At 42.2% G+C, this 21,863-nt stretch overlaps 1 protein-coding gene across 2 annotated transcripts in view; it reads right to left on the bottom strand.

The window, feature by feature from the left end:
• PAPSS1 (3'-phosphoadenosine 5'-phosphosulfate synthase 1) overlaps positions 1–21,863 on the bottom strand; it is a 113,699-nt gene that overhangs the window by 78,002 nt on the left and 13,834 nt on the right. For both annotated transcript variants that reach the window (XM_005681330.3, XM_018049236.1), the window contains exons 2-5: positions 20,776–20,890; positions 15,287–15,522; positions 7,694–7,832; positions 637–755 (exon numbers count right to left, since the gene is read on the bottom strand). In XM_005681330.3, the coding sequence (XP_005681387.2) occupies positions 637–755; positions 7,694–7,832; positions 15,287–15,522; positions 20,776–20,890 (609 nt within the window). The remainder of the gene's footprint in view (positions 1–636; positions 756–7,693; positions 7,833–15,286; positions 15,523–20,775; positions 20,891–21,863) is intronic.

Genomic DNA, 21,863 nt, shown 5'->3' with positions numbered 1-21,863 from the left:
GAGGAAAGTAGTCAAGAAGCACAATCTCCAGGGATAAGGTGAGTACTGGGGATGAGATGGCTGGATGGCATCACCGACTCGATGGACGTGAGTCTGAGTGAACTCCGGGAGTTGGTGATGGACAGGGAGGCCTGGCGTGCTGCGATTCATGGGGTCGCAAAGAGTCGGCCGCGACTGAACTGAACTGAACTGAACTGGGGATGTCATGTACAACATTACAAGTGCCATTAACCCTGCTGTATGTTATATACTAAAGTTCCTGAGAGCAAATCCTAAGTCATTAGCCCTGCTGTATGCTGTATACTAAAGTTCCTGAGAGGGCAAATCCTAAGAGTTATCACACACACACTCACACACACAAATATTTCTATTTCTTTAATTTTGTGCCTATATGAGATGATGGATGTTCACTAAACTTACTGTGATAGTCACTTCAAGATGTAAGTCAAATCATTATGCTGTACACTATAAACTAACAATGCTGTATGTCAATTATGTCTCAATAAAACTGGAAGAAAAAAAGAACTTAAAATACACATGTTACTCCATATTACCGCCATCCTTTATTTGGAGAGGGAAGGTTACAAAACGGCCACAATCATCCTCTGGGAATTCGCTCTTCTGACACTCTCTTACCCGTTCCTGTAGAAGCTCCACCACCTGCTGGACACAGTCATTTACATCACAGGAGTCTGTTTTCAGCACTAATTCAGGGGCCTCTGGCTTTTCATATTCAGAATCAATCCCAGTGAAACCTATAAAAGGTAACAGATGATAGAGAGGGTGGAAATTAAAGTAGGTCTGTTTCTTCAGCGCAAGTCTCTGCTATGCTGAAGTTCATTTTTACACTCCCCCTTTTAGGTTACAGGGTTATATTATTGAAACTTCTTTCTGGGGAGAAGATTTCTAATTAAACTTTTGTTCCTTCTCTGAACATAAACAGTCGATCCTCCTTATTTGCAGCGATCATGTTCAATAAAACTGCCACAAACACGGAAGTAGTGAATACTAAACCTCAGCTCCAAGGAGAAACATGGAGGTGGGTTCCTGTGAGCCTCCGGTCACCAAATTTTTATCAACCAATTAATATACAACTTTTTATGAGTATTTCTTTATATAGATAGATAGATAGATAGATAGATATAGTTGATTCGTTAACACCAAAATAATGGCTACAAGCACCAGAATTCACATCTGAACAAAGCTTATCTAACACGCGTATTTTCTCCCCAAGGCAGGTCAGTCTTCCTGCAGTTCAAACAACTAGACAACACTTCAGCACTATGCCAAGGTAGAGGCGTGCCTTTTTAAAAAGCAAAATCACCAACAAAAAGCCAAAAAGTGAAAGACATGGCACTAAATAGGCTGTGTAAAGGACACTCCTTTACAGCATGGGAGCTGAAACACAAAGGCGTTCACACTTGAGCTGGGAGCATGTACTCTGCGTGACTAAAATGTTGCTGCTGTGTGTGTGTTTACAAGCCAAAGCACTGTGGCTACACTGATGTGGGGGTTACAAATAAACCTGAGTGAGTAGGCACATGTGCAGATCTGGAATCTTTAAATGATGAGGATAGACAATACTTCTATCACCTTTCTTCCTCTCTGTTAAGTAAGTGCCTTGTATGAAGAAACAGGAATGAATACCAAGTGACCCAGAGCATCCAATTTCTCCACAGGGACACAGGATATAGTCCCTAAGCTCTGGGCATACAACCAACCTCATCAAGGTTTTTTTCCCTCTCAGTGCAAAAACTGATGCCAAGTCAATCTGTCTATTATATTCACCAGCATTATCTGCAGCCAAATTAAAGCTCTGCAGGCTTCTTCTGCCATCATAGTAAGTGTTCAAGATCACATTAAGTTAATCAAGATCGATTAACTACTATCAGCTCAAGCAAAACGTAGGTGAGGAATCCTGTTATATCATCAAATACATCCCACAATCAAATGCAATCAATTTAGGTATTAACCACTATTTAGATTTTCCCTATCACATATGTGCTACTGTGTAACAGTTAGAAGAGAAAGAATACACCTTGCTACCACAGAATGGGCTGGCTGAGCTAAAAGTACGCTATTCCTGTCTCTCACATTACTCCATACCTAAGTCATTCAGGGCCTGTTTGCCTTGGAACACCAATTCCTGGGTTAGAATGGTAAATGTGAATTTAAAATTATTACTATTAAGAGGCATAGGCATCCAATGAACCGACTTAGAGAACAAGCTTAACGATTGCAGAAGGATAAGGGGAAGGGACAGTTAGGGACTTTGGGATGGACATGCACACTCTGTTATATTGAAAATGGGAAACCAAAAGGACCTACTGTATAGCACAGGGAACTCCGCTCAAAGTTATGTGGCAGCCTCGATGGGAGGGGAGTTTGGGGAAGAAAGGATACATGCATTATGTATGGCTGAGTCCCTCTGCTATTCACCTGCAATTATCACAGCATTGTTCATTGACTATATTCCAATACAAAATTCAAAGTTTTTTTTTTTCTTAAAAAGAGGCATAGGTATCAAAGAAGCTTTAAGATGAACACTATAAGTCTACAACCCACCTATTTCATTCTTTTCCTATCTCATATTCCTAAGTAGCACATGAAGTCCCAAGCCCAAGAAGAAATTTTTGCATTACTGATACTTCTAACACTATTACTGGTGAGTCATAGTAACATAGGTAGGGAACAAACAAATCTGGTTATTTAAAACTGTAGTTCATAAGTTCTAATTCTCAAATGTAGCTACAACTTGGAATCACCAGGTCCAACCCTCCAGAGATTCTGATTTCATTGGTCTGGGATTCAGCCTTGGCACTCGATTTTTTAAGTTCTCCTAGGTGATCCTTGTGTGCAGCAAAGCTTGAAGATCACTGTGTTAGGAGGTTTGGTTTAACATTTTAGAAGTCCAGGAAGTTTCTTCCTAATTAATTTATCCCATAAGTGATTATACTAAACGTACATTGTGAGGAAAACATTTACATAAGTAGATTATAACTACTTAAGCATTAATCATGAAAATAATCTAGGTATTAAGGTATCTGACATAGGCATACACTTATAGTTTAGTACTGCCATATAAAAGCCTGAGGTCCACTGAATGGATGTAATACCACCAGTCCTTAAATTTTTACCATCAGGGTCATTGCTAGGAAACTCTCTAAGCACCATTCTAACAACAAGTAAATGATTTCTAAAAACTACCCAGTCAGGAACTCTAGTATCATGGCTAACCTAAAATAAATAAATGTGGGTACACTTATGCACATAGGTATACATTAACCTAAGGAATGTTTTATCAGTGCCTAATCAGAGGAATTAAGAAATACTTGCCAAACAAGCAACATGGAGAAAACTGAACTAATATAAATATACTCCCAGATACAGAATGTAAACTGCAAGTGACTTTAGGTATTTTGGCTTTGGTCTTCTTATTCAACTTTACATCCCTAGCACCAAATACAAACTTTGCAAATAGCGGAGATCAACGTGCTGAACACGTGACTTCTACTCCACCTTCCATACCACCCCCCAAGCATTTACTGAGTATGCACTAAGTATTATGCTTTGGGCCATTTGTTGTTGTTCAGTCACTCAGTCGTGTCCGACTTTTTGCGACCCTGTGGACTATAGCACATCAGGCTTCCCTATCATTCACCATCTCCCAGTATTTGCTCAAACTCATGTCCATTGAGTTGGTGATGCCATCAAACCATCTCATCCCCTGTTGTCCCCTTCTGCCTTCAATCTTTCCCAGCAGCAGGACCTTTTCCAATCAGTAGGCCTTTCATATTAGGCGGCCAAAGGATTGGAGCTTCAGCATCGGTCCTTCCAATGTATATTCAGGGTTGACTTCCTTTAGGATTGACTGGTTTGATCTTCTTGCTGTCCAAGAGACTCTCAAGAGTATTCACCAGCCCCATGGTTCAAAGGAATCAATTCTTCAGCACTCAGCCTTTTATACTGTCCAGCTCTCACATCCATACATGACCAGTAGAAAAACCATAGCTTTGACTATACAGACTTTTGATGGCAAAGTAACATCTCTGCTTTTTAATATGCTGTCTAGGTTTGTCATTGCTTTTCTTCCAACGAGCAAGTGTCTTTTAATTTCATGGCTGCAGCCATTGTCTGCAATGACTCTGGAGCCCAAGAAAATTAAGTCTGTCACTGTTTCCCCATCTATTTGCCATGAAGTAATGGGACCGGATGCTATATCTTTGTTTTCTGAATGTTGAATTTTAAGCCAGCTTTTTCACTCTCCTCTTCCACCTTCATCAAGAGGCTCTTTAATTCCTCTTGCCTTCTTCCATAAGAATGGTGTCATCTGCATATCTGAGATTATTTATATTTCTCCCTGCAATCTTAATTCCAGCTTGTGCTTCATCCAGCCCGGCATTTTGCATGATGTACTCTGTATATAAGTTAAATAAGCTGGGTGACAATATACCATTTGATATATTCCTTTCCCAATTTGAAACCAGTCCATTGTTTCATGTCCAGTTCTACCTGTTGCTTCTTGACCTGAATAGAGATTTCTCAGGAGGCTGGTAAGGTGGTCTGGTATTCCCATCTCTTGAAGAATTTTCCACAGGCTGTTGTGATCCACACAATCAAAAGCTTTAGCATAGTCAATGAAGCAGATTTTTTTCTGGAATTCTCTAGCTTTTTCTATGATCCAACGGATGTTGGCAATTTGATCTCTGGTTCCTCTGCCTTTTCTAAATCCAGTTTGTACATCTGGAAGTTCCCGGTTCACATACTATTGAAGCCATGCTTGGAGGATTTTTTTTTAATTAATTACTTTATTTTAATTGGAGGCTAATTACTTTACAATATTATAGTAGTTTCTGCCATACATTGGCATGAATTAGCCATGGGTGTACATGTGTTCCCCATCCTGAACTCCCTCCCACCTTCGCTTGGAGGATTTTGAGCATTACTTTGCCAGCACATGAAATGAGGACAATTGTGTGGTAGTTTTGAGCTTTCTTTGGCATTGCCTTTCTTTGGGATTAGAATGAAAACTGCGTTTTCCAAATTTGCTGGCATATTGAGTGCAGCACTTTCACAGCATCATCTTTCAGGATTTGAAATAGCTCAACTGGAATTTCATCACCTCCACTAGCTTTGTTCATAGTGATGCTTCCTAAGGCCCATTTGACTACATACGTCAGGATGTCTGGCTCTAAGTGAGTGATCACACCACTGTGGTTATCCAGATCATTATCATCTTTTTTGTACAGTTCTTCTGTGTATTCTTGCCATCTCTTCTTAATATCTTCTGTTTCTGTTAAGTCCCTACCCTTTCTGTACTTTATTGAATCCACCTTTCCATGAAATGTTCCCTTGGTATCTCTAATTTTCTTGAAGAGATCTCTAGTCTTTCCCATTTTATTGCTTTCCTCTATTTCTTTGCATTGATCACTTATAAAGGCTTTCTTATCTCTCCTTGCTATTCTCTGAACTTTACATTCAGATGGGTATATCTTTCCTTTCCTCCTCTGCCTTTCATTTCCTTTCTTTTCTCAGCTATTTGTAAGGCCTCCTCAGACAACCATTTTGCCTTTCTGCGTTTCTTTTTCTTCAGGATGGTTTTGATCACCATCTCTTGTATAATGTCATGAACCTCCGTCCATAGTTCTTCAGGAACTCTATTGGATCTAATCCCTTGAATCTATCTGTCACTTTCACTGAATGGTCCAGTGGTTTTCCCTATTTTCTTCAATTTAAGTCTGAATTTTGCAGTAAGAAGTTCATGATCTGAGATACAGTCTTCTTTTTACTGTCTGTATAGAGCTTTTCCGTCTTCAGCTACAAAGAATATAATCAATATAATCAATCTGATTTTCATATTGACCATCTGGTGTATTAATGTGTACAGTCATCTGTTGTGTTGCTGGAAGAGGGTGTTTGCTATGACTAGTGCATTCTCTTAGCAAAACCCTGTTAGCCTTTGCCCTGCTTCATTTTGTACTCCAAAGCCAAGCCTGCTGTTACTCCAGGTATCTCTTGACTTCCTACTTTTAGGCCATGCTTTGTGCTAAATTCTAATAACACCAAAAATGGTAAAAAGGGTGCTTACTCCAGGTGGGCAGACAAATCTACCTCCCTCAGCAATCCATCGTTGCAAAAACAACAAAAACAACTACAGTTAAAATAAGTAAAAGATTCAGACATTGGGATCCTGGACACATCCTTCAGCTTCTCTTTGCAAATCTCTATGAAAAACAAACAGAAGTGAACACTGATTGTCAACAGAGAGAGCTGTGTGCTGAGTCACTCAGTCGTGTCCAACTCTTTGCAACCCCATGGGCTGTAGCCCACCAGGCTCCTCTGTCAATGGAATTCTCCAGGCAAGAATACTGGAGTGGGTTGCCATGCCCTCCTCCAGGGATCTTCCCAACCCAGGGATCAAACCCAGGTCTCCCGCATTGCAGGCAGATTCTTTACTGTCTGAGCCACCTGGGAAGCCCATGAATATTGGAGTGGGTAGCCTATCCCTTCTCCAAGGGATCTTCCTGACCCAGGAATTGAATCGGGGTCTCCTGCACTGTAGACGGATTCTTTACCAGCTGAGCTACCAGGTAAGCCAGAGGGTGACCTAGAAATTAAATGAATAAACTGGTTCCCTTCCTGTTGTCATCGTATTCAGCATTATTCTCCCTGAGTCAAGAAAGTACAGGCTTCATGGGTGAAACTGAACTTCCAAGGTGGCAAAACTGGACACGAGCCTGCCCAGGGAACCAAATCCACCACCAGATTCAGTGGAACTTGCCCCAGCTGCTAATGCGCTCCTAGGCCCAGTCAAAACAGCCCAGCATAACAAGCATTTTCCTTCCTGTTCCACCTTTTCCTTTTCAGGGTCAGAAGCTGGTGCCAAAATCTATACTTCATAGAACTCCTGCGAGCTTCTGATAGTCTCAGGCTATCATATTCCCTGCTGGAAAGGCAAATAAAAGTTACCAGCATGAATTGATCCCGAACAATGTAAACTAAATATCTATCTTTGATGCTTTTTTCCTGTTGGCCTGCTCTCTCTTACTGTTAATAATAATACCAGACCAGGACTAATGTCAAGGATGTCTAAAAGATAAATAGAATGATTGGTATCAAAGGCCACAGAGGAACAAGTTCTAAATGTCACTATGCCAAATATTCATCAGAGTTGAAACTCTGGGAACAGACTATAAAACTGAAAATATAAGCTGCATGTACTTTGATATGTTAATTCAATCTAATGCAACAATCATACATAGAATGAATTTCAGATCATTCCAAGCAACATGTTATACATAAGAATGAGACATTTTCCTTGCTCTCAAGACGCTTATAATTTTGGCATTTTCCCCATTCACTATGGAATTTCTTACATTTTCACTAGAACAAAGACCACAGAAGTGCTAGGCACCAAATTACACCAATAGGTTTCCACCAGCCCCTAAAGCCCAAGTCCTCTAAAACTTGTCTTATGAGTAGGATTTTAACCTGATGGATGATACTGAGTGTACACAGTACCACTACTGGTTAGGCCTAAGAGACACAACTGTGTAGTAAGACCCACTTACTCTTCTCAAGGAGCTTCAAGTTGTTTGAATACTTTCATCTCTTAGAAAAGATCATCAGTCTCAGATACGGTAAGATGAAATACTTAAGGGAAGACAAACGGGGGGAAAAACATATTACTTACCTTTAATTTCTCCAGCCCGTGCTTTTTTGTAGAGTCCCTTGACATCCCTCTGTTCACAAACATGCAGGGGAGCATCGACAAACACTTCAAAGAAAGGCAAACTTGCACCCTCATGAATCCGCCTTGCATTGTTGCGATCCTTAGAAAAAAGACACGCGCAGAAACTTAACAAAGAATGCTCATAGGAACCAAGGGAACTATATAAATAACAAGGACAAGTCAAAGAGCTTTTTGGTTGAGTTAGTGCAACATGTATTAGTCAGAGTTTAATTTGTATTCTAAAAATATAAACTGAAAATAAAAACCCAAGAAATTAGGTTAACAAGCCCATTCTGCATTAAGAATTTTAAAAGCATTGCTATTCTGAAAATCAGATATACTGGGAAGTTCCAGGAGGGAGAACAATAAATGCCCCACAAAAATGTTCACAGAAAGTGAAGAGGAGCTAAAAAGCCTCTTGATGAAAGTGAAAGAAGAGAGTGAAAAGTTGGCTTAAAGCTCAACATTCAGAAAACGAAGATCATGGTATCCAGTCCCATCACTTCATGGGAAATAGATGGGGAAACAGTGGAAACAGTGTCAGACTTTATTTTGGGGGGCTCCAAAATCACTGCAGATGGCGACTGCAGCCATGAAATTAAAAGACGCTTACTCCTTGGAAGAAAAGTTTTGACCAACCTAGACAGTATATTCAAAAGCAGAGACATCACTTTGCCGACTAAGGTCCGTCTAGTCAAGGCTATGGTTTTTCCTGTGGTCATGAATGGATGTGAGAGTTGGACTGTGAAGAAGGCTGAGCGCTGAAGAATTGATGCTTTTGCACTGTGGTGTTGGAGAAGACTCCTGAGAGTCCCTTGGACTGCAAGGAGATCCAACCAGTCCATTCTGAAGGAGATCAACCCTGGGATTTCTTTGGAAAGAATGATGCTAAAGCTGAAACTCCAGTACTTTGGCCACCTCATGCGAAGAGTTGACTCATTGGAAAAGACTCTGATGCTGGGAAGGATTTTGGGCAGGAGAAGGGGACGACCGAGGATGAGATGGCTGGATGGCATCACGGACTCGATGGACCTGAGTCTGAGTGAACTCCAGGAGATGGTGATGAACAGGGAGGCCTGGCGTGCTGCGATTCATGGGGTCACAAAGAGTCAGACACGACTGAGCGACTGAACTGAACTGAACTGAACTGAAACTTTATGAGGAACGTGAGCCAAAGCTCAGTTTGAATGCAAATGCCATCAGGCCGCTCTTTTAACAACGCACTCAGCCTCAGCCTGTGCTGGCCTGAAAGTAACTTCACCAGAAATCCATTCAGAACCCTGAGGCTAGTTTATTGTCTTGCCAAATACAAACTCCTGCAGCCACTGCACATCTCTAACATGCCCCAAACTTTATTTTTCTGCCTGGCTCCGAACCCCCAACTCTGGTAATTACTTCATCACCTAGTCTAAAATCTCTCCACCCTGGTCTTCGGGAATACTCCACCCTTTTAAGTGAACAACTACTTCTTTCTGTTCTTAACTAAAACCGAGTTCTCCCTTCAGGCTTCACTCCCCTGACTGTTCTCAAAGTCGGGCTCCACATTCACTCCATCCATCCAAGGCAGTGCCACCATTTTTGCTGTCATTTACCATCATTGTTATGGTCCCTCCACTCGAGCCTGCTTCCACTCTTACCAATGGCCACCCCTGTAACTTTAAAAAGGAAATCCCCAGACACGAACGCTCTCCGTCTCCCCTCTGCTGTATAAATATACCTACATTCCCTCCTGCACTCCTGCCGTCACAGACTGAAAATGCCCTACCCCACAATGGAATACTACTCAGCCATAGAGAAGAAGGAGATTTTGCCATCTGTCGCAACATGGATGGGCCTGGAGGGCATTATGCTGACGAAACAAGTTTCACAGAGAAAGACTAATACTGTATGGTATCACTTACACGTGGAATCTTAAAAAAATACAACAAGCTAGTGAATATAACAAAGAAGAAGCAAACTCACAGAGAGAAAAAAATCTGTGATTACCAATGGGGAGAGGAGGGAAGGGGCAACACAGGGGTGGGGGAGTGAGAGATACAAACCACTCGGTACAAGACAGGTTCAAGGATGTATTGTACGACACAGGGGATGGAGCCAATGTTTTGTAGTAACTGTAAATGGAAAGTAACTTTTAAAATCATACGTTTAAAAAAATCTCCTTCTGAATAGTTGGGGGTTGGGGATGGACATGTATACATTGCTATGATTAAAACGGATAGCAGACAAGGATCTGCTGTATAGCACACAGAATTCTGCTCAATGTTGTGTGGTGGCCTGGATGGGAGGGGAGTTGAGGGGAGAATGGATACATGTGTATGCATGGCTGAGTCCCTTTGCTGTTCACCTGAAACTGTCACAACATTGTTAATTGGCTATATCCCAATACAAAATAACAAGTTAAAAAATAAAAATCCCTTCCCGCTAATGAAATTTGCTCAGTCCACGATTCCTGCTTCATCTGCAATCTTCAACCTTCTCTTTCTTCACTGGCAACAAACAAGTAAAAGTCACTGTTTTCCCTTAAAAACAGGTGAACAAACAAATGATACAAAAATCCCCATCATCATGGGCACTTGCCAGGCCATCCTGCCCACATTTCACACTACTAGCCGTCCATACCCCAACAAGGCTACTCCCTGGTGGGTCCCATGCAGGCTGCCCAGGGCTCCTTCCACTTCACCCCTCGCTGCAGCACTGGCGTTGCCCACCGCTGATCAGGAGCCCACTGCTCACCCCACACAGTCCCAGAGCACTCTTCTCAACTGCTTTCACAGTGGAAACTACAACATACACACCAGCTCTCCAGCCTGAACTCGGTCCATTTCTGAAATTAAACACCCTTTTGAAACTTCCTCCTACATACACCCTCCTGGACACCCCCCATGTACCTTGAACATGTCCAAAAACTGAACGCATTCTCCTTTCTCCCAGGCTGTCCTTCCCACCCATACTGCCCAAACCAAGGGATAAGAACAATATTCACCTGGAATCCCCAGAATTTTCCTGGTTCCTTCCCTTTGTCATCCCATCTTGCGCATTTTGCCACAAGGTCCTTCAGATTTTATCTCCAGACATTACACTAATCCACTCCTTGCCTAACTTCTGGTTCCACCTTATTTCTCTTGCCTGGACATGTATGACACTTCCAGCTTTGATCTTCTCAAAGGCACACTCTACACTGTACCCAGGATGACAAGATGATGCAAATTCAACCACATCACTAAACTCTTCGGAGACCCCCATCACCATCAGGGTAAAACCCAAGCTTCTCAGAGTGACAGGACAGGCCCCCTTCACCTGGACCAACATTCTCAAGTCTTGTACTCGACGTTCTATTGATAATTAATGCCAGTCTTTCTACCGGCTTGCTTGGATCTGATGCCTTTGCCATACCCCCTGCAAACACGCTCACCCCTCTCCTGTGGCTACAGCAGTGTGCTCCCTCAGTTCCATGCTAAGTCCTCAGGAACCCTGCCCCATGAGTCCAAGCTGGCTGAGGGCCTTGCTTCCTCTGAGTTCTCAGTGCTCACTCAGTCCTGTCTGACTCTTTGTGACCCCATGGACTGCAGCCCACCAGTCTCCTCTGTCCATGGGATCTTCCGGGCAAGAAACCTGGAGCGGGTTGCCATTTCCAACTCCAGGGGATCTTCCGGACCCAGGGATCAAACCCACGTCTCTTGCGTCTCCTGTACTGGCGGGTCGATTCTTTACCACTGTGCCATCTGGGAAAGTACCCACCGTGTACCTGTCACAGATCCTAATGTACTGAAATGATTTCACGAGCTTTATGACGTTCGTTTCCGGCACAGCAGTTCAGTGGTGATCCTACTATTCCAACTGTCCTTCCAAATGAAGGTGTTCCCAAGCTTCCATCTGTCACTCTCTTCTTTCTCTATATGCTTTTGTTTTTCAGCTTCATCAAGGCTTCAACTAATTGAGTTAATGACTTCCAAAACTGTATCTCAATTCTATACAACATTCCTGAGCTCCAGAACACATTTCCAAACAACCCAGTGATCATCTTCACCTAGGTATGCCACCGACACTTCAAATCTAACCCACCTAAAATGACACAGTTTTCTCCTCCCTTCCTACTCTACATCTTCTAACTCAATCAGACCATCTTCTCTTCAGAAAGCACCCTCCTTCATGTTCACCCCCAATTCTGCAATCAATCCAGGCACGACATCCCACTGATGCTACCAGGCTCAAGAGCTCTCAAATATGCCCCATCTTTTCTATTCCCACAGCCGGTGCCTGAATTCACCCCAATAGCCTCCTAACTATTCTCCTACCTCTAGACCATTCTCATTCCAGGCTTTACGGTGACCTCACGAAAATATACACCCTGACACACCATTCCCCAGCACAGTCTCAGCTCTCCACCACCCCTGGGGCAAAGCCCTGAGCAGTCTGGAGTTTGCCGTGAGATTGCTGCAAATGGCTCGAGCTGCATCTTTCCTCATGTTTATCCTGCAGAACAGCCAAAACAAACTACCTACAGTCCCCCAGGTGCAATTCCCTCACATGTCCATGCTTTTGTAACTACTGCAGGATCTCCTCGGTCTGAAATAGCCTTCTCCCTCCGGTCTAACTGGTACACTGAGTCACCCTTCGTGACTCACCTCAAGCAGTACCATCTCTTTGGATCTTCCACAGCAGTTTTCATACACGTACCCAATCGCTTGCCTTAAGATCACATCTCTATGCTCCCACCAGATCACTTACCAGCTCCTTAAGTGGGGTTGATTCTTGATAAGAATTATCAACTTTATTTTTACAACCAAAACGCCCAAGTTCAGGGGTAATATAGAAGAAAACACATATCCTATATAATATGACTTGGTACAAATATTATCGTGGATTTTTGATGTGCTATAAGCATAATCTAAACCTCATTTCCATTCTCAGTGCTTTTAGGCATGAAATCAACAGAAGTTTTGTTCCATGCTATGGAAACAACAGGGCCAAAAAAAAGCATATTAGCATATACTTTTAGATACCCAGGTCTCAGCTGCTAGCTCTCCAAAGGTATTACTGACTTTTTCTCTTTCCAAGAACTGCAAAGATTCCCAGAAGGTGCAAGAATATCACCATTATTATATATCACTGTGAAAACTGTTTCATCCAAGGATTGAGGAATTCGAACAACTCTCATTCTCTTACACATTTCATTAGCAAGGATACTTTAAGCTGATGTATTGACACTGATCCCAATGCTTCAGGAAAATGAAAAGCAGCTAGTCCTCAAAGGGAGAAGGCAATGGCACCCCACTCCAGTACTCTTGCCTGGAAAATCCCATGGACGGACGAGCCTGGTAGGCTGTAGTCCATGGGGTCACTAAGAGTCAGACGCGACTAAGCGACTTCACTTTCAATTTTCCCGTTCATGCACTGGAGAAGGAAATGGCAGCCCACTCCAGTGTTCTTGCCTGGAGAATCCCAGGGACAGGGGAGCCTGGTGGGCTGCCGTCTATGGGGTCGCACAGAGTCGGACGTGACTGAAGCGACTTAGCAGCAGCAGCTGCAGTCCTCAAAGAACCTTTCACGACTCCTGCCACACTTCAATTAAGTGAATCTCTGTGATTAACACTCAATCTCACACTTAATCTATAATCTTTACAGCTCAAATTTTTTTTTAAAGTCTAAGTAACCCGTCCAGATTTATGTTACAATAATAGAATTGTGCTATTACTTATTACACTTACTGAATACTTACTACACATCATCTCTGTGCTGAGAGCAGTGAATGCATGATTTACCTAATCCTCAGAGCAACCTCTAGCCTGGAAAATTCCATGGGCAGAGGAGCCTGGTGGGGCCACAAAGAGACACAACTGAGCGACTGAGCGCACGCACGCACACACACATGCACATGCGTACACACTCACACATACACACACATACACAGCAATCCAACAAGGTAGGCATTACCTGAGCTTGGAAGGTTAAGTAAATTGGCCAAGGTCCTAACAGTAACTGGGAGAGCTGAGATTTCAGTCTCTTGTTTCTGGCTTCTAAGCTGCTATCTTTAACCACTAAGCTATCTCATCTGTTTTTACATATCTGGGCTCCCTAAGAGGCTATGCTATCATTTAACAAATGTCTACTGTGTTCTAAATATCTACTGTGTTCCCGGATCTGGGCTTAGCGTCAAGATTATAAAGACCAATCAGACGGAACCCCAGCATCAAGGAGCCAGTGGGGTTTAGAGGCAGCAAAGCACAGTGGGCAAGAGCACGGATCCCAGTGATGCTGTCTGGGAGCAAATCCTTGCTCCTCCATGCAGTGTGTGAGCCTGTGTGATTCACATCTCTGTTTCCTCACCTCCACCCTCCTTACTGAGTGATGAGAGCTAAGGGAGCTAGTTCACATGAAAGCACTTTAAAACTGTTATCAGTACACAGTAAGTGTCCAGTAAATGCTAGCTGCTACTATTATCATCATCCCTGTTATCATTACTGCTGCCGCTGCTAGTAGCATCATCAACCAAAAAACTGGTATTTATAATAAAACAATGTGACCTCCCTGGTGGTACAGTGGATAAGAATCCATCCGCCAATGTAGGAGACACAGGTTTGATCCCTGGTCCGGAAAGAATCCACGTGGCATGAAGCAACTAAGCCTGTAGCCGCAACTACTAAGACCACGCTCCAGGGCCCACGAGCCGACTAGTGAAACCCACGTACTCTCAAACCCGTACGCCACCACTACTGAGCCCACGTGCCACAACTACTGAAGGCCATTAACCACCTAGAGCCTGTGCTCCAAAACAGAAGCCACCACAATGAGAAACCTGCACACCACAATGAAGAGGTGTCCCCACTCACCCCAACTAGAGAAAGCCCGCACAAAGCAACGAAGAGCCAGCACAGCCAATAATTAATTTTTTTTAATGTGTTAGGTACAATACCAAGGGCAACGAAGACAGATACCCAGCAAAGTCTGAGAGGAGAAGATACCCAACCTGAGACTCAGAGCACAAACAGGGGTCAACTGATGCTGAGGTGAGGCTAGGAGGAAGGAGATGAACGTCTTCTAGGCAGAGGGAAATGAAATTCTCACGAGGAAAACCAACATGATTTTTCTCAAAGATATACAAAGAAGTGAATTAGTGCTGCTATGGTCTCTATGAAAAAAATGTGATGAAAGATGAGCCTCAGGAATTGTGAGCAAAAAAAATCCCAACAGGACACATGTTAAGAAATCTAACATTTTCCCTGGTGTTTAATGCATATTGAGCCTTTATTATAGGTTTTATGAACTGAAAAGTCAAACTTGAAATAATTTGGCCATTGGCTTGGTCAACAACTTTGGTTATACTTGGTCAGCAACTTTGGTTATACTTGGTAGGGGCCAGGGGATGAGTGGGTCACAGCAAGCTTTTCAAAAATGAATTTACTTAGAAAGTTGCAGCACAGAAATGCTGTAAGTTAATTGTTTTAATTTGGATTTAGCCTCAGAGTACACGTCAATGTTTACATTACTTGCTTTTTCTGACACCATATTCTCAATATATTTAATTAGAACCACAATGGTGCAAAAGCCACATACCTGAGTATAAGGTGATATGAAACTTGTGATGCATACTAAGCCAGCATCTGCAAACAGCTTAGCTACTTCCGCGATGCGTCGAACGTTCTCTTCCCTGTCTTCAGGACTGAAGCCAAGATTTTTATTGAGACCTTGACGAATGTTGTCACCATCCAAAGTGTAGCATGGAATACCATGGCAAACCAAGTATTCCTCCAAAGCCATGCTTACTGTGGTCTTTCCTGCTCCAGATAAGCCTAAAAGTGAACAGTCCACATATTTCAGATAGAAAATTGAGGATAATTACTTAGTAATAAAGAATTTAAATCACAGGCTTAATTATATTCATTATTCAAAGCAATCTCTTAGTAACATTCTTATCTAATATTTCTCTGTAAGATTATACTATGTCTTAGCTAGAAAAACATCTATAATTTAAATATAATAAGCATTTATGTTTTAGTAATTCCTATCTAAATCCAAAGGTATCCCAGAAATCACTGAGCTACAAAGGCTTAACCAATCTGAATATCATATTTGGTTGAGCACAGATAATCACCAAGTCCTCTCGTTACCACTATTCTAAAGCTGCATGCCAATTCTAAAACAAAGTTATATGCCCAAGTTACTTCTGGTGAGGGTAGAGAAAGAAAAGACCAAAGTCAGTGAAATAAATATTAGACAGTGACCTCTAGATCCCAGGATCAACACTTCCCAAAGACTATCATGATAAAAGTAACTGAGAATCTAATTTATAACATAATTAATCTAGAAAGAAAAGAATATTCTCATTTCACCTTCCTCTACTAATGATGTTTAGTCACTAAATGATGAGAAGTGAAGGAAAAGAAAGAGTATATTTATGCACTAAGATGTGCCATCTTAGGGAGTATGTTATTACAGAATTCACAACTAAGACAGTTAGGAGACAAGAGAGAAAACACTGAACCTCATGTACTGAAACTCTTGACGTTTCAGTATAGAAGGCAAACTTAAAAATAAATTTTAAAAAGGATGATATGTTAAAAGGATCAATATAGCATTAGATGCTTTCTACATTAAAAATGTATATTAACAAGCATAGCAGGTAGTATATTTTCCAACATTGGCCTAAAAGCTTTTTTACAACAGGACATTGCCACTGTCCCATTCACAGGCAAAGTCTATTGTATTTCCCAGCCCTTGAATCTGGGCTGGACTTAGGACTCACCTATAACCAAAAGAATACAGTGAAAATGATGACGTGTGACTTCCAAGACTGGGTCAGAAAAAGCTATTCAGCTTCTCTTTGGATATTTAATTTGAGAGAACCCAGCTGTTAAACAGAGCTTCCCTGGTGGCTCAGCTATAAAGAATCCACCTGCCAATGCAGGAGGCTCCAGTTTGACCCCTCAGTCAAGAAGATCCCCTGGAGAAAGAAATGGCAACCTCCTCCAGTATTCGTGCCTGGAGAATCCCCTGGACAGAGGACCCTGGCAGGCTACAGTCCACAGGGTCAGAAAGAGTCAGACTTGACTTAGCAACTACACAACAGCTGTTAAATACTGAGACCACACGCTGGAGAAATGAAAAGTAGGTGTTCTAGCTGATAATCCCAGCCAGCTAAGATCCCGGCCGACAAGCAGCACCTACTGTGAAGCTCCTGCAGACACCCGACCAGCTATGGCTTTACCTAACTGAAGCCCAAGCCAGCATGACTGCAAGCATGCAAGACCCAGAGGGAACCTGCCCAGCAGAGCCCTCCTGACCTCCTTACCCACAAAACGGTGAGCAAATTAAAATGGCTGTTCCGCACCACTAGATCTTGGGTAACTTGTTACGTACCAAGAATGAGTGAACACAGAGGCTGAGGACACTGGGTTTTTCTGTCCTTTGCTTATTATTGTTTTAAACAGGGTCTCTGTGCATGCAATTACTTAAACTAAAATGAGGTCACACAGGACTAGGATGGGCACTAAATCCAGGGACTGGTATTTTTATAACAAGGCCATGGGAAGGCAAAAGCAGATGCTGGAGTGGTGTGCCTGCAAGCCAGGGAATGCTAAGGACTGCCAGAAGCATCGGGCACCAGGAGAGGGGCGCAGAACAGCCTGTCCCTCAGAGCCCACAGGAGGAAGCCACCCTGATTTCAGGCCTCCAGCCGCCTCCTAAACTGTGAGGGAGTAAACTGTTGCTGTCTGAAGCCACTCAGTTTGCAGCAATTTGTTACAGGGGCCCTGGTGAAATAATATACAAATCAACATAAAAATACAAAGAAAGCTGATCTGAAACAAAATCTGAGAAAAGGCAGTGTTTCAAGAAAATGGCGTACAAACCTGGACAGATCTGGTTAAGCTACTGAATTGAAAGAAAAAGAAAGAAGTCATGAATTCTGTATCCAACAATATTGTCAAAAAAAAAAAAAAACAACACACAATTAACAAGCCTGGTCTGGTGAATGTATATAGAATACTGCCCACATCAGGGGAATACATTTTCTTTTCAAGTAGACAATTATGAAATTGATTACATCCTAGACCTGAAGGTAAGTACCAAAACAAACAAAAAAAAAAATCTGATAAACAGCATTTATAAACATCATTAGCGGTAAAATAAAGGGAATATACTAGGTTCAAGAAAAGGAGTACTCAATTTTTTAAAGATCAATCCACCCCAAGTTGATCTTTAGATACAACGTAACTCGAAACCAAATCCCAACAAGATTTTGGGGGAATTGGTCAAACAGATTACAAAATTCATACAATACAAAGAGCCAAAAAAAAGAGTCAAGATATTTCCAATGAAGAAGGTAAGAAGACTTACTCCACTGAATTTCAGGACTTTACAAACATACAGTAATTAAAACTGTTTGGTAATAAGAAAGGAATAGACAAGTAAAGTATACCAGTGGAATCGATGAGAGTTCCCAGAAACAAACCCACACATAAGTGGAAACCTAATCTATGATAGCTGGCACAGCAGATCAGAGAGAAAAAGGATACCCTCATCTGTATATTCTCTTGGGACAACTGATTATCTACATGGAAAAAAAAGAAAATGGATCCCTCCCTCACACTACATACAAAAACCAACTGCAGAAAGATAAAGAGCCTAAAAAGAGCAGATACATGAATTTGCTGGCAAAGGTCCTCTAGTCAAAGTTATGGTTTTTCCAGTAGTCATGTAGGGATGCGAGAGTTGGACCGTAAAGAAGGCTGAGCCCCAAAGAACTGATGCTTTCGAGCTGTGGTGCTGGAGAAGACTCTTCGGGTCCATTGAACTGCAAGGAGATCCAACCAGTCCATCTTAAAGGAAACCAGTTCTGAATATTCATTGGAAGGCCTGATGCTGAAGCTGAAGCTCCAATACTTTGGCCACCTGATGCGAAGAGCTGACTCATTGGAAAAGACCCTGATGCTGGGAAAGATTGAGGGCAGGAGGAGAAGGGGATGACAGAGGATGAGATGGTTGGATGGCATCACCAACTCAATGGAGATGAGTTTGAGCAAATTCCAGGAGATAGTGAAGGACAGGGAAGCCTGGTGTGTTGCAGTCCATGGGGTCGCAGTCAGACATGACCGAAGGACTGAACAGCAAAGAGCCTAAATGAGAAAAGCAGAACTTCTGAAAGAGTATAGGAAAAGTAATCATTCTTCACAAATGCACGTTAAAAGAAAAAGCTCGTAAAGAGCAGAAAAAAGTCAGATTTGTCACAACATTTAATAGAAGAAAATGGAGTAATGTTTTAAGAATTCTAAGACAAAGAAAGTAGGAACCAAATACATATTTTACTCAACCAAGCTGTCATAAAAGATGGGTGAGACATTCTCAAACATAAAAATTCAGGAAATTTAGAATCTAACAGAAAGCCAGCTTACAAAAACCACTTCAAAAACACAGACCATAGAAACGTGACTCAAAGAAAGAGCTCATGAGCAGACATGCCGTAATACAAGAACGGACGATTAGGTGGTAAGGGTGACCCAATTTACTGACAGAACTCAAATACAAACAATTATGTATATTTAAGATTTGGAACAGAATATGTTACAAGCATGCTCTGGCGAGTCTGACTCTTTGAGACCCCATGGACTGTAGCCCTCCAGGAGCCTCTGTCCATGGGATTCTCCAGACAAGAATACAGCAATAGGTAGCCATTTCCTTCTCCAGGCAATCTTCCCAACCCAGGGTCAAACCCACATCTCTTTCATCTCTTGCACTGATAGCCAGATTCTTGACCACTGCACCACCTAGAAAGCCCATACAAGTCTAGACAACGTAAACATAACAATTTACCATCAATCTCAACTTAGGAATGAGCAGATGGGAAGAACGCAAAAGTGCCACATACAGAAACATATCACCTATCTAACAACTGAAACTTTTAATTTATAAAAACAAAAAATGGGAATGCTGCTTTTTGGCAATCAGCAAAAATTTTAAGGATGAGTAATATCCAGGTTGACAAGACACTGGAAGATGGACCCTTGTCTACATTAGGAAAATAAATAAGTCTAAATTTTAGTGGGTTGTGTGGCTGTTAGCATAAGTGATGCCATCTTAGGCCAGTACAGTTCCCCCTGTCCTTCCACTGACCCTACTCAGGACTATATTTCACTTCTCTGTCATCAAGAATTTGCAGTTAATAGATACTATTTAAAGATCATTAGGTCCAGGATGCCTCTATGCTCTGTTAATCCCCTGTTAAGGTCTTCAATGATGAAAGACCTTAGCTAACGTACTCCTGGTACCCAGAAGACTAGTTATCCATTCATAAATATTGACTTAAGAATAAATTTCCTATGTCCAAGCATGTACTCCCATGCCCTAGGTTAACTATCAAATTGTCCCAGGAGGTCCCTTGGCAGTGCAGAGTGCAGCTGAGAATGCTTCCAGATCACTGTCAGATGCCACCCAGTAAGTAGGTTACCCTATAATAAACTGATCCATTGATTATATGGAACTGCCTGCCTTGTTATTCAGTCTCAAGATACCTTCTCAATTCAGTAAGCACTCTTCATTCCCTCTGTCCTCCAACATGGGTAAACTGGCAAGACGCAGCAAAAGCTTAAATCAAACTCCTAGAAGTGAAAAGATCCACCATTTTTAAAACTACCTCCAAAACCTGGATCAATTTACCCTAAGACAGACTCTGGAAAAATCAACACAAGAAATCAGAGGCCAAAGCAAAAGAAGAATGACAGAAAATGTGAAATTCTTCATCGCTCATTCTTTCTCCTCATATGGTCTACATCAGTAGCATCTTGAAGGCAGAATCCAGTTCTTATTTGCATGCAGAAGTTAACAGAATGTAAAGCAATTTTAAGATGCATTCTGATTTTCCCCGTTTAACAGCAATTTTATAAAGAACAAGAGGAATTACCAAAAGAAAATTATGTTATTGCTGAGTACCTCTATTATGATGCTCCAGATACAACAGAACTCAAAACTGAAATATGCTTATTCCCAGGTCAAGGCTGTCTATAATAAGCACTGCTTTTGAAAACCTGGTTTAACTCTCTGGACCGTACCTGTCAGCCAGACTGTACAACCACGAAAGCCGCCTCTGGTCCCCACCACTTGTCCTCTCTTGTTCCTGCTGACATGGTGGGCTTGATAGGTGACATTCGTTGCTCTCTGCATCCCCTGGAAAAAAAGGGGGAAAAAAAGAAAGAATTTTGGTCTACTTGAGTCCCTTAAAAGGTAAACATATATTCCTTGCAAACATACAGTAACTGCTCTATGTCACATGACAAAAGCAAGGGAAAAAGATGAATACTAACAGCTTTTCCTTTCTTTAGAGTACCTGGCACGGTGTCCAGTCCTTCACATACACCAATTGATTCAGTCTGCTGCTGCTGCTAAGTCGTTCCAGTCGTGTCCGACTATGTACGACCCCGTAGACGGCAGCCCACCAGGCTCCCCTGTCCCTGGGATTCTCCAGGCAAGAACACTGGAGTGGGTTGCCATTTCCTTCTCCAATGCATGAAAGTGAAAAGTGAAAGTGAAGTCGCTCAGTCGTGTCCGACTCTTGGCAACCCCATGGACTGCAGCCCACCAGGCTCCTCCATCCATGGGATTTTCCAGGCAAGAGTACTGGAGTGGGGTGACATGGCCTTCTCCGATTTAGTCTGCACAGCTTCCCAAAGATGCAGAAAGTCCTACTACTGTGGTTTTCCAGATTAAGGTGTTAACCTTGAGAAAAGTTAAATAACCTGCCCCAGTTCCCATAAACTGTGAATGGTGGACTCCAGAGCCCTGTCTTCTCACTCATTCATTCATTTATTCATCCATTCAACCAGTGATTCCTGAGGCCATACTTGTACACCAAGTGAACAAAACAGGTTCCCTACCCTCAGTGAGCTAACAGTCCACTGGGAGACAGACCAATAAAACTTAATTATTAAATCAGAAAGTGACAAGTGCTCTCTGAAAATAAAACAGGATCAAACTGGAAAGAGAGATAGGGGGTGGCTGCTTCTTTAAACAGGATGATCAGGAAAAGCCTCTTGAGTAGTGGCATCTGAGCAGATTTCTGAATGAGGTGTGGAAGGGATGTCTGCAGGTATCGCGAAATGGGTAATGGAAAAAAAAAAATGGAATGCAACTGTTGTTCTCC

This window comes from Capra hircus, chromosome 6 (assembly GCF_001704415.2).
Source record: "Capra hircus breed San Clemente chromosome 6, ASM170441v1, whole genome shotgun sequence".
NCBI lineage: Eukaryota > Metazoa > Chordata > Mammalia > Artiodactyla > Bovidae > Capra > Capra hircus.
This window is presented reverse-complemented; position numbering and strand designations above follow the sequence as displayed.